This window comes from Calonectris borealis, chromosome W, assembly GCF_964195595.1.
Source record: "Calonectris borealis chromosome W, bCalBor7.hap1.2, whole genome shotgun sequence".
NCBI classification, from domain to species: Eukaryota; Metazoa; Chordata; class Aves; order Procellariiformes; family Procellariidae; genus Calonectris; species Calonectris borealis.
This window is the reverse complement of record NC_134351.1, coordinates 21,799,373-21,813,205: the sequence shown is the minus strand read 5'-3', so window position 1 is coordinate 21,813,205 and position 13,833 is coordinate 21,799,373. Positions and strand designations below refer to the sequence as shown.

At 46.9% G+C, this 13,833-nt stretch overlaps 1 protein-coding gene across 1 annotated transcript in view; it reads right to left on the bottom strand.

Moving 5' to 3' along the window:
• LOC142075009 (rapamycin-insensitive companion of mTOR) overlaps positions 1–13,095 on the bottom strand; it is a 129,467-nt gene extending 116,372 nt beyond the window's left edge. Inside the window, exons 1-2 of the mRNA XM_075135998.1 lie at positions 12,945–13,095; positions 12,721–12,768 (exon numbers count right to left, since the gene is read on the bottom strand). Of these exons, the coding sequence (XP_074992099.1) occupies positions 12,721–12,768; positions 12,945–12,993 (97 nt within the window). The 5' untranslated portion in view covers positions 12,994–13,095. The remainder of the gene's footprint in view (positions 1–12,720; positions 12,769–12,944) is intronic.
• Positions 13,096–13,833: the final 738 nt, after the last annotated feature.

Below are 13,833 nucleotides of genomic sequence, written 5' to 3'. Positions count from 1 at the left end.
ATCCAGTTCATTGGCTATTTTCACCCAAATTTAAATCCCCTTGAGGTACACACCGGACTTGCCCATCCTTTCGCATCACCCACCAAGTGCACCCAGGTCCTTGAGCAAAAGCAATCCCACGGATGGGTTTTCCCTTGCCAGAGGCAGGAGTAACCCAGGCTGTCTTCCACAGCATCTCTCTCATATGCATGACAGGGACTTTATCCCCCTCTACAGGACGTAAGGGTTTTGATTGGGCAGCGCCAGCTCGAGTGACAGATCCCCTAGCGTTGACTAACCAGGTGGCCTTTACTAAATGTGTGTCCCAATGCTCGAATGTCCCACCACCCATTGCTCTCAGCGTAGTCTTTAGCAGTGCATTGTATCGTTCGATTTTCCCAGAGGCTGGTGCATGGTAGAGGATGTGATATACCCACTCAATGCCATGCTCTTTGGTGCAGGTGTCTATGAGGGTGTTTCGGAAATGAGTCCCGTTGTCTGACTCAATTCTTTCTGGGGTGCCATGTCGCCATAGGACTTGCTTTTCAAGGCCCAGGATGGTGTTCCGGGCAGTGGCATGGGGCACAGGATATGTATCCAGCCATCCTGTGGTTACGTCCACCACAGTGAGCACATAGCGCTTCCCGTGGCGGGTTTGTGGGAGTGTGATATAATCAATCTGCCAGGCCTCCCCATATTTATATTTCAACCATCGTCCCCCATACCAAAGAGGCTTTACTCACTTGGCTTGCTTGATGGCATCGATCACAAGCCCATCTATATGTTGCATCTCTTCCTTGATGGCCTGAGGTGTCATGGGCCCACTGAGCTATAAATAATTCACCCTTATGTTGCCAGTCCAGATCCACCTGAGCCACTTCAATCTTAGCAGCCTGGTCCACCTGCTGGTTGTTTTGGTGTTCTTCAGGGGCCTGACTCTAGGGTACGTGAGCATCTACGTGACGTACTTTTACAACCAGGTTCTCTACCCGAGCAGCAATATCTTGCCACAATGCGACAGCCCAGATGGGTTTACCTCTGCGCTGCCAGTTGTTCTGCTTCCACTGCTGCAACCACCCCCACAGGGCATTTGCCACCATCCATGAGTCAGTATAGAGATAAAGTACTGGCCATTTTTCTCGTTCAGCAATGTCCAAGGCCAGCTGGATGGCTTTCACCTCTGAAAACTGACTAGATTCACCTTCTCCTTCAGCAGTTTCTGCGACTTGTCGTATAGGACTCCATACAGCAGGCTTCCACCTCCGATGCTTTCCCACAAGGCAACAGGACCCATCAGTGAACAGGGCATATTGCTTCTCATTTTCTGGTACTTTATTATACAGTGGGGCCTCTTCAGCACATGTGACCTCCTCCTCTGGGGATATCCCATAATCTTTGCCTTCTGGTCAGTCCGTGATCACTTCCAAGATTCCTGGGCGACTGGGGTTTCCTATTCGGGCCCGTTGTGTGATCAGTGCGACCCACTTACTCCACGTAGCATCGGTTGCATGATGTGTAGAGGGGACCCTCCCTTTGAACATCCAGCCCAGCACCGGCAGTCGGGGTGCCAGGAGGAGCTGTGCTTCAGTACCAACCACTTCCGAAGCAGCTCGAATCCCTTCATATGCTGCCAATATCTCCTTCTCAGTTGGAGTGTAGCGGGCCTCCGATCCTCTGTATCCCCAACTCCAGAACCCTAAGGGTCGACCTCGAGTCTCCCCTGGTGCTTTCTGCCAGAGGCTCCAGGTAGGACCATTCTCCCTGGCTGCGGTGTAGAGCACATTCTTCACATCTTGTCCTGCCCAGACTGGCCCAAGGGCTACTGCATGAACTATCTCCTGTTTAATTTGTTCAAAGGCTTGTTGTTGCTCAGGGCCCCATTTGAAGTCGTTCTTCTTCCTGGTCACTTGATAGAGAGGGCTTACGATATGACTGTAATTTGGGATATGCATTCTCCAAAAACCCACAACGTCTAAGGCGGCTTGTGTTTCCTTTTTGCTAGCTGGTGGGGACATGGCTGTTATTTTGTTGATCACATCCATTGGGATCTGACAACGTCCATCTTGCCATTTTATTCCTAAGAACTGGATCTCCTGTGCAGGTCCCTTGACCTCACTTTGTTTTATGGCAAAACCGGCCTTCAGAAGGATTTGGACTATGGTCTTCCCTTTCTCAAAAATTTCTTCTGCTGTGTTGCCCCACACGATGATATCATCAATGTATTGCAGGTGTTTGGGAGCCTCACCCTGTTCCAGTGCAGTGTGGATCAGTCCATGGCAAATGGTAGGGCTGTGTTTCCACCCCTGGGGCAGTCGGTTCCAGGTGTACTGGACGCCCCTCCAAGTGAAAGCAAACTGTGGCCTGCACTCTGCCGCCAAAGGGATGGAGAAGAACGCATTAGCCATATCCATTGTGGCGTACCACTTGGCTGCCTTTGACTCCAGTTCGTATTGAAGTTCTAGCATGTCCGGCACGGCAGCACTCAGTGGCGGTGTGACTTCATTCAGGCCACGGTAGTCTACTGTTAGTCTCCACTCTCCATTGGACTTTTGCACTGGCCATATGGGACTGTTGAAGGGTGAGCGAGTCTTGCTGATCACTCCTGGGCTCTCCAGTCAACGAATCAGCTTATGGATGGGAAGCAGGGATTCTCGGTTGGTCCAGAATTGCTGCCGGTGCACTGTTGTGGTAGCAATTGGTACCTGCTGTTCTTCGACCCTCAGCAACCCCACAACAGAAGGGTCCTCCGAGAGACCAGGCAAGGTGGACAGCTGTTTAATTTCCTCCGTCTCCAGGGCAGCTATACCAAAAGCCCACCGATACCCTTTTGGGTCCTTGAAATACCCTCTCCTGAGGTAGTCTATGCCAAGGATGCACGGAGCCTCTGGGCCAGTCACAATGGGGTGCTTCTGCCACTCATTCCCGGTTAGGCTCACGTCGGCCTCCAATACAGTTAACTCTTGGGATCCCCCTGTCACTCCAGAAACACAAATGGGTTCTGCCCCTTTATAGCTTGATGGCATCAGGGTACACTGTGCACCGGTGTCTATGAGAGCCTTATACTTCTGTGGGTCTGATGTGCCAGGCCATCGAATCCACACAGTCCAGTAAACCCGGTTGTCCCTTTCCTCCACCTGGCTGGAGGCAGGGCCCCTCTAGTCCTGGTCATCGTATTCTCTACCCACTTCTTGTAAGCATGAATCAGAGGTCCGTTTGTTAATGTCGGAAGTGGAATCAGCCCTTCTTCTCTGTCTGGGGAACTGCTCACTGGAGACTGGGGCAGCAGTTTTCCTGGAAGAAGCCCCTTTTCTGGTTCTTTTTCCTTGCAACTCACGTACCCGTGCCTGTAGGACTGAGGTAGGTCTTCCATCCCACTTCCTCATGTCCTCTCCGTGGTCACGCAGGTAAAACCACAGGGTGCCCCGGGGTGTGTACCCACAATATCTCCTCTCTTGAGCAGAGGGACGCTTGCTCCTAATGGCTGAGACACTGGTCCATACGGGTGGAGAATAAGACATATACTCTTTGAGTTCCTGTGCCTCCCAAGACAGTTTCTCCACAGCAGAGACACAGGCCCGTAGGGAGGAAGAGAGACTTTCTTCATATTGCCGGAGTTGGCCAGCCAATTCATCCACTGTTTGTTCCTCTCCGTTTTTCCAGGTCATTATTGCCAATGAGTTTGCATGTGACGCTGATGCGCTCCGTACAAACTTCCGCGACATGGGTCGGGTGCATTTGACTTCATCTGGGTCTTTGGGTAACTGCTCGTTGTTCAGGTCATCATAAATCACCTCCAGCACAGCTAATTCCCTCAGGTACTGGATACCTCTCTCCATGGTGGTCCACTTGCCTGGGTGGCATATAACATCTTCCTTGAAGGGATACCTTTCCTTCACGCCTGACAGCAGTCGCCTCCAGAGGCTGAGGACTTGTGCCCCTTGTCCAATTGCTTTGTCAATGCCCCCTTCCCTAGAAAGGGATCCCAGCTGCTTGGCTTCCCTACCCTCTAATTCCAGGCTACTGGCCCCGATATCCCAGAATCAGAGCAGCCAGGTGACAATGTGCTCGCCTGGATGAGGACTGAAGTCTTTTCGCATATCTCCCAGCTCACCCAGGGATAGGGATCGGGTGGTTACCATCTCATTTACGGGTTCTGCCTCCTCCACCTCCTGTTCCCATGATGGCCCTGGTTCATCTTCATCCCTTACTAAACGAGCTGATTTTCTTGCGCATTTTCTTTTTTGTATAGAGGCAACTGCTACCAGCACGGGTTGGTTCCCTGTCGCAGGGGGCAGAGTAGCTGCCATGCCTGCCGTGGGGGGTGGGGGAGCCGCAGGGCCTGCCATGGGGGGTGGGGTAGCCACAGGGCCTGTTGCTTTGTCATCAGATCCAGAGACCTTTTCTTCCCCTTGGGGGTTCTGAGTGGTGTTAAACAGGGCTCGGTAGGCGTGGGCCAGGCCCCAGCACATTGCAGTGTTTTGTGTCTCCCTAGAATGTCCACGGTGACAGCATACTTTTTCCAAATATTCCACTTATTTTTCGGGATTCTGCACTTGTTCAGGGGTGAAGTTCCAAAACACTGGGGGTGCCCACCGTCCTAGGCATTTTCCCTTGCTATCCCACTCACCCTGCCACTCATAACTATCCAGCCTTGGGGCAGATCTCTGGATGACATTCTTAAATTGCTGATCGAGCGGCTGCGTGGGGTTTATTTTTGCTGGCTGGGGTTAAACCACGATAGTAACCTTGGATAAAACCAATACAATATTCCCAAGGAGCACCAATAGATGTATCTTAACTACCCAGGGATGTTCAAGGTACTGACAAGTTATTTTAACAAAGGAGACGACATCATAGAGGAAGGTAGTGAGGGTGCCATTCTCTATTTCCTCCATAAAAAATCTCTCTGAGGAAAAGGTATAATTGCTAATGGTCTCCATGAGGTGGTACCCGAAATATAGAAACGGCTTCATTACGAATCCCAAATACCAAATAACCCCCAATGCCAGTGTTTTAGTAACAAATCTCCCAGGCAAAACATCACTAATCACTGCAGAGCACAGCAGACTACAAAACCCAACTCCAGTCTTTAACAGGTACAGCAAAAACAAGAGCATGATGCAGAACAAATTAATATGTTAACAGATATAAATTCCTCAATATGCTCTAATTATTCTGAGCCACTTGCTCACCCCCCACCTCTGGTGGGATGGGGGAGAGAATCGGGAGGGCACAAGTAGGAAAACTCCCGGGTTGAAATAAAAACAGTTTAATAATGGAAATAAACAAAGTAGAACAGTAATAATAACAATGAGAACAACAACAATAACAGAATACACAAAGCAGGCAATGCACAATGCAACTGCTCACCGACCGCGTGTCATGAATGGGGGGCGAGCCCCCCCACACACCCGGTTTTTATACTGAGCATGATGTCACATGGTACAGAATACCCCATTGGTCAGCTGGGTCCACCACCCCGGCTGTCCCATCTCATCTTTACCGTTTTGCCATCCTTTTGGTCTTAGACTCACAAGGTTACTCAAAGTATCACTGATAAACAGCATGAAATTTTGTTAACTACCCATTTCTCCAACTGAAAAGGAATTCAAAATCTTTGTGCTTTTCATTTTACACCTCAGACAATTAAGTGTCTTTAATTTCTATAAAATTAAAATAAAATAATTAAAAAAAAAAAAGTAGCTTCCTGAAATGTTCCAGGAGCAGCTACCTGAATAAATGGTCAGATGTGGCCAAAACAGTAGCAATAAGTATCACTCGGACGAAACCGAGGAGCTTAGAGAAGTCTAGATAATTAAGAACAAAACCAGTAAATTTAGAATTTTTTGCTCTCTACAGCTTCCTGAGGAGGGGAAGTGGAGACCGAGGTGCTGATCTCTTCTCCCTGGTATCCAGTGACAGGACGCATGGGAATGGCTCAAAGCTGTGTCAGGGGAGGATCAGACGATATTAGGAAGCATTTCTTTACCGAGAGGGTAGTCAAACACTGGAACAGGCTTCCTAGAGAGGTGGTCGACGCCCCGTGCCTGTCAGTGTTTAAGAGGCATTTGGACAATGCCCTTAATGACATGCTTTAACTTTTGGTCAGCCCTGAACTGGTCAGGCAGTTGGACTAGATGATCGTTGTAGGTCCCTTCCAACTGAAATAGTCTATTCTAGAAACAAAATCTCCCCTTCTAGGAAAACTTTCATAAAGGCTCCATCACTCAGACTAATTTATTAATGAACAATGTTGATTGCAAGGATATTGCTATTCAGGTAGAATTTGCGTGAAGAGAGTTCCTCATAAATATTTAGTTACCCAAACCTATTCAAGCCACTGTTGAGATGCAGCTTGCTACACTCTGATGAATATAACAAAAGCATAAGAACATGAGTCCTATAGAGCTCTTAGGTATGTGCTAACAGTAAAATTCAGTCACATAACTAAGAAAATACAACTGTAAGTAGGGTTTTTTGTTCTTTAGGACTGGGGTTTTTTTGGTTGGGTTTTGTGTTGGTTTTTTTACTCCATTTTCTCACTTATACATCTTTATCAGCATTCCTCCTCTTCACCAGCTGCAAGGATTTAGTGAATACACGCTTTACTAATCATGCTCTGAAGTTTTGTTAACTCCTAATTTTTTTCTGATCCATTCTACCCAAATTTTCCATCACCACAACAGATGGTTGGCAAATGAAGAAAAAAAATATATCGTTTCTGCAGTATACATGAATATACTAATGCTACAGATTTTTAAACTAGAATAAAGAAAAATACATTTTTTTGTGAGAGTGAAAGTTAAAAGTGCTCCAGTTAAAACAATTTGTCAAATATCAGCCAGCATTTGTGTAGCAGTGTTACGGCACTTTTCCTTCTATATCAGAAATCATAACAGGAGCGCTGCTCAGTATGCAAAGTCACCTGCACTATGGTATAAGCATCTGCCTACCTGTATGCTGTAAAAAACACTTCTAATGAAAAGCAAACCTCTTATGTAATCTATTGTGTAGTTATCAAAGCCTCAAGTCACATGCTTATGTCTTAGTTGTAAGAAGCTAGTTGGTTTTAAGGTAGATTATTCATGTCATTTATTGTTATTTTTAAGTAACAGGCAGGAGTCTCAATTAGTATGAAAGATAAAAAGCATATCTGATTTTTCAGCACATATGATTTTTCAGCACATTCCCCAAAACTAGTCAGCCATCATTTCAACATAAATTCTCAAGCCATCCTGTAACCCTCTTGAACATCCTTCTTTTCTGCAGTGTTTGGGTTTGTATGGATATAACCAGTTTGTAAACAGACATTTTTCACTACAACTGACTATTTCACTTCTTCCCACTTTTAAGAAAAAAAAAAAAAACAAATAACAACAAACCTCTACCTGATATTGAGCATCTCTTCTATGTTATTAGGGAAAAAATTCCGAGATTGCCAGGTAATTGGTAAAGTATGCATGAAGATCATGAGATTGGGCAAATATCTGATGTATTTCTTTCTGGGAAGGCTATCATTAACAGCTTCCTTATTTACTGTAATTATGATGAGGTGTGTGTTTCTTTACACATCATCTACACTGGATAGGCTCACACACACACACACAAAAAAAAAAAAATCCTGAAACTAAACACTGCATTAATCTCAAAGGGGATAGGGGTAGAGGGGAAGGAAAAAAAAACACCACCACCCAAAACCTGAAGAACAGTTATGGCAAAGAGTAAAACATTCATATCAAGAAGGCGACAGAAATTAGAGATTGACCAATCTGAACCACAGCAGGAAAAACAAAGAACCCACCCACAAAAACTTTTAAGACAGACATGAACGCAGATCTTGAAAGACACAGTAGTGGCCAGCTCCTACAGATACCTTAACGCTAGGTAAGCAAGTGATAATGTTTTAAAGTTGCCTTTTGTTAAGATCTTTCCTTCATTAAAGATGTTGTTCCTGTTTTCAAGAAATGAAAGTGAAAATATTGTAAGCACACACCATTTTAGTAGTTCTGAAAAGTCTTAAGATTGTAAAAGCAGCAATACCTTAGGAAGCAAAGCCAAAGGTATGCAAGTGTTATTAATCTAACCAGGCCAGAGTGCTATACAATTCCAAAACAATGGTCAACTGAAGCACAAGTGCAGACAGGAAAGCTAAGCGTATGCCTTAATTTTGGAGTGCATATACTGAGCACCTCTAACTCCCTTACTTTTAAAACCTACCAAAAGGTTACATGTTGCCAAAAAAAATTAGCAGGCCACCACCATCAATCACTTCCCCTTTGGTCTCCAACTATGTAAAAAAAAAAAAAAAAAAAACCAACAAAACAATATTCAAGAATAATGCAGCAGAGAATTTCTCAGACAGCAAGGCAAGTAAGATCTCCCTCCAGCTGTTTTTCAAGTTGCCCCTCTATATCTCAGAAGAACCGAAAAAAATGCTGCTAAATACTGCCTTGCTCCTATTACGGCTTCTGTTACAGATTCACAAACAAGAAAGCAAAAAAAGAGCTATTGCTCTGTGTGATTTGCTCTAACGCAAGCATCCTGTTCTAGTTACCCATCACAATGATGGCATACCGCAAAGCAAGGGTTAAAGGTGCCCACACATTTTGTTTATTTGGGTATTTTTAAAATAGTGTTTCTAAGGTGCAGTGGAGCCCCACTTCTCCATATTTTCAAGCCAGACCATGTATTGCAAGAGTACGCAAAGAACTTAAAGGCTTTCCATAACAGTCTTGCCATTAGTGTGGAAGAACTGCCTTTGAGCCACCAAGAAAGTATACAACAGCTACCATCTCTGCATTGGCTCCCTACTGCCTTGCTGCAAGCACTCCAAAAGGGTTCCCCCCCCACTACTTGAGCTCTCAGTATCAGACAGGTGCACAGCATCCCTCCCTGCTTCTTCCATACTGATAAAGGAAGCTGGAAATGGCATGGTCACCAAATCTCAAGCTGAATTTGGAAACAAAATTCATCCACCCTTCTTTAACTATCCCGCAAATAACCCTTAAAAACACCCGACATTTTTGTGGGCTGTAAACTGCAAATAGCATCCCAAGACATTTGCCCTGCATGCAATGCATTACAATTTGCCATGTGGGCACATGGAATCAAATACAACATGGTTTAAAGTGATGTAAGCACAGTAAGAAAAGCAATACAGTTCAGATCTTGTGAAGTTAAATGGAACTTTTGTATTTATTTTTACCTACATGATAGAAGGAAATTATGGAGAAGGGAGGAAAAAAAGGAAAAGGGTATTTTTTCAGATAACACTAAGCCAATTTTGTGAAACTCACTCTTGGGGACAAAAAAGCCAGTTTTCTCAGCTACTTTATTCATATTTGTCTCGTGTTATAGCTAGAAGACTCAAAATTTACAAAATATAGGAATCAGCCATACAAGAAGCTGCTAAATCAAAGCAGTATCTCGTAATGCACATTTATTAATAATAAATGAAAGTAACAATGTTGGAGGTAATTAAAAAGTACAATATTTGAAAGTGAAGACTAACCAAAAAGTACCTGTTACCCTCAAAAAGGAGGAAATTAAGACATACAGAAATGAACAGCACTCGACCATCAGCAGTTGGCACCCTTGTATCTCTCCAAAGCTTCAGTAAATGAACAAGCTCTGAAAAGTTCCTAATGGCCATTGCAGACTCAGAGCTACAAGAATCCAAGAAAACGGGGATCCCTTGAAGGAAGGACATTTAAAAGGAGCCTGACTACAGATAAGGCACTGTAAGACACTGCTCTCAACTAGGCAAGTTCCAAACTATTTAGGCCTTCACAGCCCAAAGGCAACAGCTGACACTCCAACAAAGGAAGGGGTGTTGGTCACCCAACAGGATAAAGCGATATTGAAACAGTAACAAATTTTCAAAATCAGTTTGTAAGTAGATTCAGTTACAGAGATGAGCAAAGAACTTAGCAGCAAACGAAGTGTGGATTACACAAGCCTTTTACAGTGCCCAGAGCTTTGGGAGGTATATAAGCTTCTGTAATTCAGCTTGGAATCCCTGTAAAACAGAGATGAAGATGAATTATGCTAAAAGCATATAATACTTGTAGCATGGTTACATACACAACCATGACCAGACTCAATGCAAGAATTCCTACCGAATGCAATAACCTGGTCAATAATGCCAATTGTCCTTTCTGGCCTTAAGAAGTTACGAGCTTGATTTCAGTAGTCTAATTAAACCAGTCTGCCTCATCCCATTGCCAATTCCTTCCAGATGACTGCAATGGGAGTTGCACTGGTGGCGAGTCTGTCCTCCTTTCCCTTTTCTGTTCTATTCTGAGCAGGTAATATAACACAAGGCCAAAACCTGAGTACTCTGAATCCTAATTATTAATTGCAATTTTGTAATCAACAGAAAACACGATATATGACCTTAAGTAGACAAAAGCAACCAGTCTAACCTGTATCTGCACAGTTTTTTTCTTGCTATACCAACATTATGCCCAACCATATTTGTGCTGGGGACAATTTTTCCAGAGTCGATCATCCTTTCGGCAAACTGATTTTCTAGGAAAAAGTTAAGAAAATCATTGTCCCAAAAGATTTATCAGAATAAGAGATGAGGTACAGCCAGGGATGAGCAGCCCAGAAGTTTAAAAAAAAAAAACCACCAAAGAACAGAAACAGCAAACCACAGACTTTACATTATCATCTTTTACCAGGCTAATCTTGTACACAGAGTGTTCACACACACATACACACACACAATGCACCATCATATAAAATGCCTTTTTATAAACATTATTATATATCATTTTTAAAAATGCAGAGCACCAAAAAGCTCCAAAGAGTAAAACCTACTATACCAGCCATGGTAAAAATACGTAAGAGAACAACATGGTGTGTTCTGAGAAAATGTGGGCACCCCTCAAACTACAGCAGCAGAGAAAAGAGCAAACAAAAAGCACACAGAGAAAGTTAGATCAGCTCTACATGCAGCAAAGCATTCCCTGAGTCTTACTGCACAAAAAGCCAGGAAGAAGTAGGACCCAAAGCAGCACAAACAAGGCTAGCACCCTCCCCGTGTCTATTATTAGTTCTGAAATACTTAACAGCACTGGCTTCTTGCACGGAAGGAACGGAGTTAATATATAGTTCACAGCTATGGACTAGCGAAGGTCTGACTTGTATGCTAACTCATTGTTTGGCAAGCCATCACTAAATAGGAACTGCTCCAGCATTTAAATTTTGTGTATTGTTCTTTCACATCAAAACAATTCAGTATGCTACACAACATAAAAATGTTACTAAACCCGTTCATTAAAATCCTGATTCTGTAAATTTCATAAACAGGTAACACTGCTTACAGTAATAATTGTGTCATGTGTTTGAACTCTTAAAGCCTTTATCCCACATTTTGTTGACAAAAGTTGCACTTGTTTTAATTCTAAAGACAGTGTCTCACTAAAACAATCATGTCCATTTGGAGATAAGGTGGGAGGAGACATAAGAACCTGTTGCTTTAAACTGAAAAAAAAATCACAGCTTTTCCCAGGAACTAAAATACATTTTTAAATATGATATGTATACGCAGAGATAACTTTCAGCCCATGGTAAAACTGCTTAATAAAAAAATTCTAAAAACAGATCATACTAGCAGAAAAAAGAATTAGAGGTGGAATTGTTGATACAGCCTTATACTAAGCTGAAAACTTTATTGATGCTGCTAATATTTGTACTTCCTTTACATTTAACAGTCCACTTTTATCTCATTGATTCTGTCATTTCCCTGCCTACTTCCTCATAAAATGGATCTATTCAGGATAGCAGCAGTCCTGGATCTCCTGAAGCAGAACAGTTATTCCCTCCCCCAGATCAAGATCTTCTGCCCCAGGGAAGATCATTGCTGCTAGTGGGCCAGTTTGTTTTCTGCATTTTATTCAGCTCTTGGGGAAAATCTAACCCTTACCTTAGCCCTCAGCAAGACAAGATGAGCTATAGATTTGGGTAGGGAACGAGTTGCTATTTGTCTGAGACAACTAGTTAGTGTGTAGCAAATGTTATTGTTGTTTCCTTCCCCTTATCCCCCCCATACATCTGAGAGCAGTGGAGGGCATTCTGGAGCAACTTAACAAGTAAACAGGAGATGAGTGCCTTCTGGGCTCACAGCAAGGGGCTCACAGCAAGCACCGCGGCCAGCCTGCCTAGGACAGGTACAGATATACGACAAGGGACTGAGGCAGGACCAGCCGCCAGTGCCGAGGTGCTCCCCCAGAGGCGCACGGTCACGACCCGCCGAGCGGAGCCACGGCCTGAGGGAGCCCTGGCGGCGAGGCCGACAGGCACGGCGCGGGCAGCCCCACCGCGGGCCGGACACTGTAAACAGCCCCGTCTACAAACAACGGCTCCCTTCGAAAACAATCCTAGAAGCGGCCGAGGAGCCTCTGCCCACACGCAGAGGCTCCCCTCACCCGCGGCCGGGGGAGGCCAGCCTTATGGCCCCGGCACGGCCACACGATGCCCTAGGGGCGCTCGTGCTGCCCCGCAGGCGGCGGGGGCTGGGAAGAGGCGTCCACCTACGGGCAGATCCGCTCACTACAGGACGCCGGGCCGGACACCGGTACCCGGCGACCCCCGCTCCGTCTTCCCACCACCCCCACTCCTCCCGCGCACCGCCGCGCCGGCCCAGGGCACCAGGCCGCTCGCCATCGGCAGCCCCCCCTCTCGGCGGGCGCGCAGCAAGGGGCAGGCGGCGACCCCCGCCCCACCGGCTCATACCTCGGCTGAGATCGAGGGGGACGTTCTCCTCGCCACTATCGTTCCGACCTGCGGGGATGGGGGAGAGAAGCGCATTAGGCTGGTGGGGAGAAAAGAGCCGGAGAAGGAGGAGGAAGGGGAAGAGGAGGGAGCAGAGGGAACGGCTGGGTACCGGCGTAGGACGAGAGCCACCGGGGGAGGGCGGAGGAGGCAGCCTACTGCAACGGCCTGCCCGGGCCCCTTACCTCGGATGCGGAGGTGCCTCAACGAGCGGGCGCGGAGACTCACCGCCATGTTTACGGCCCCACAGTCACAACACCGGAAACCTCGCCCACTCTCGCGAGGAGAAGCCCGCGGAGCCGCCGCCGCCGCGGCCGGCGATCCCTCCCCCCGCCCTGTAGCCCCGCCGCCGGCGGGAGGAGCGCAGGGGCGGCTGAGGCGAGGCGAGGCGAGGCTGAGCGGCTGTTGCTGCCCCCGAGAGGCCCCGCTTGGCCGCGGCCCCTCTCCCATGTCGAAGCGGTGCCCTGTGGCCACTCGGCGCGGGGGGGGGCGGGCGGCAACCTCAAGTACCAGGGGGCGGGTGAGGGCTGCTGCTGCTTCTCGGGCTCCCTGGAGCGGCGGTGCAGGGCTCTGCCTGCCCGGGCGCAACACCTGGGTCACGCTTCCAACGTCTCTATGCGGCGGGATGGGCGCTGGAAGCGTGATCCCAGGGAGAAGCACCGGTGTCCTCAGAGCCGTGCGGTCCCAAGGGCCGCGTCCGCCGCCGGGGTTCGCTGCGGGGCTTCAGTGCGGTAGTACTTCTCCGCAGGCGCCTCCGATATCTCTGCCCCAAGAGGCCAAAGCCGAGGGGAAAGGAGGGTGGCGAGCCGGCAGGGGCGAAGGGGCATCCCAGGGGCTTCCCCTTCGCCCCCGCTCCGCATCGGTGCGCCGGCTTCGGTCGCAGGTGTACGCTCCGACAGAAAACGTGGCAAAATGCCTTCTTTTCCTGAAGAGCTTGCGCTGCTGGGAACTGACTTCCTACATAACTGCTCTATCACCACATCTAAAGATTTTGGTCTGTCAAGTGAAGTTACTTTTTGTTTTGTTTTTATGACGTTTTCCCGCTTACTTTTCCATTTTTAAGCTGCACTTGTG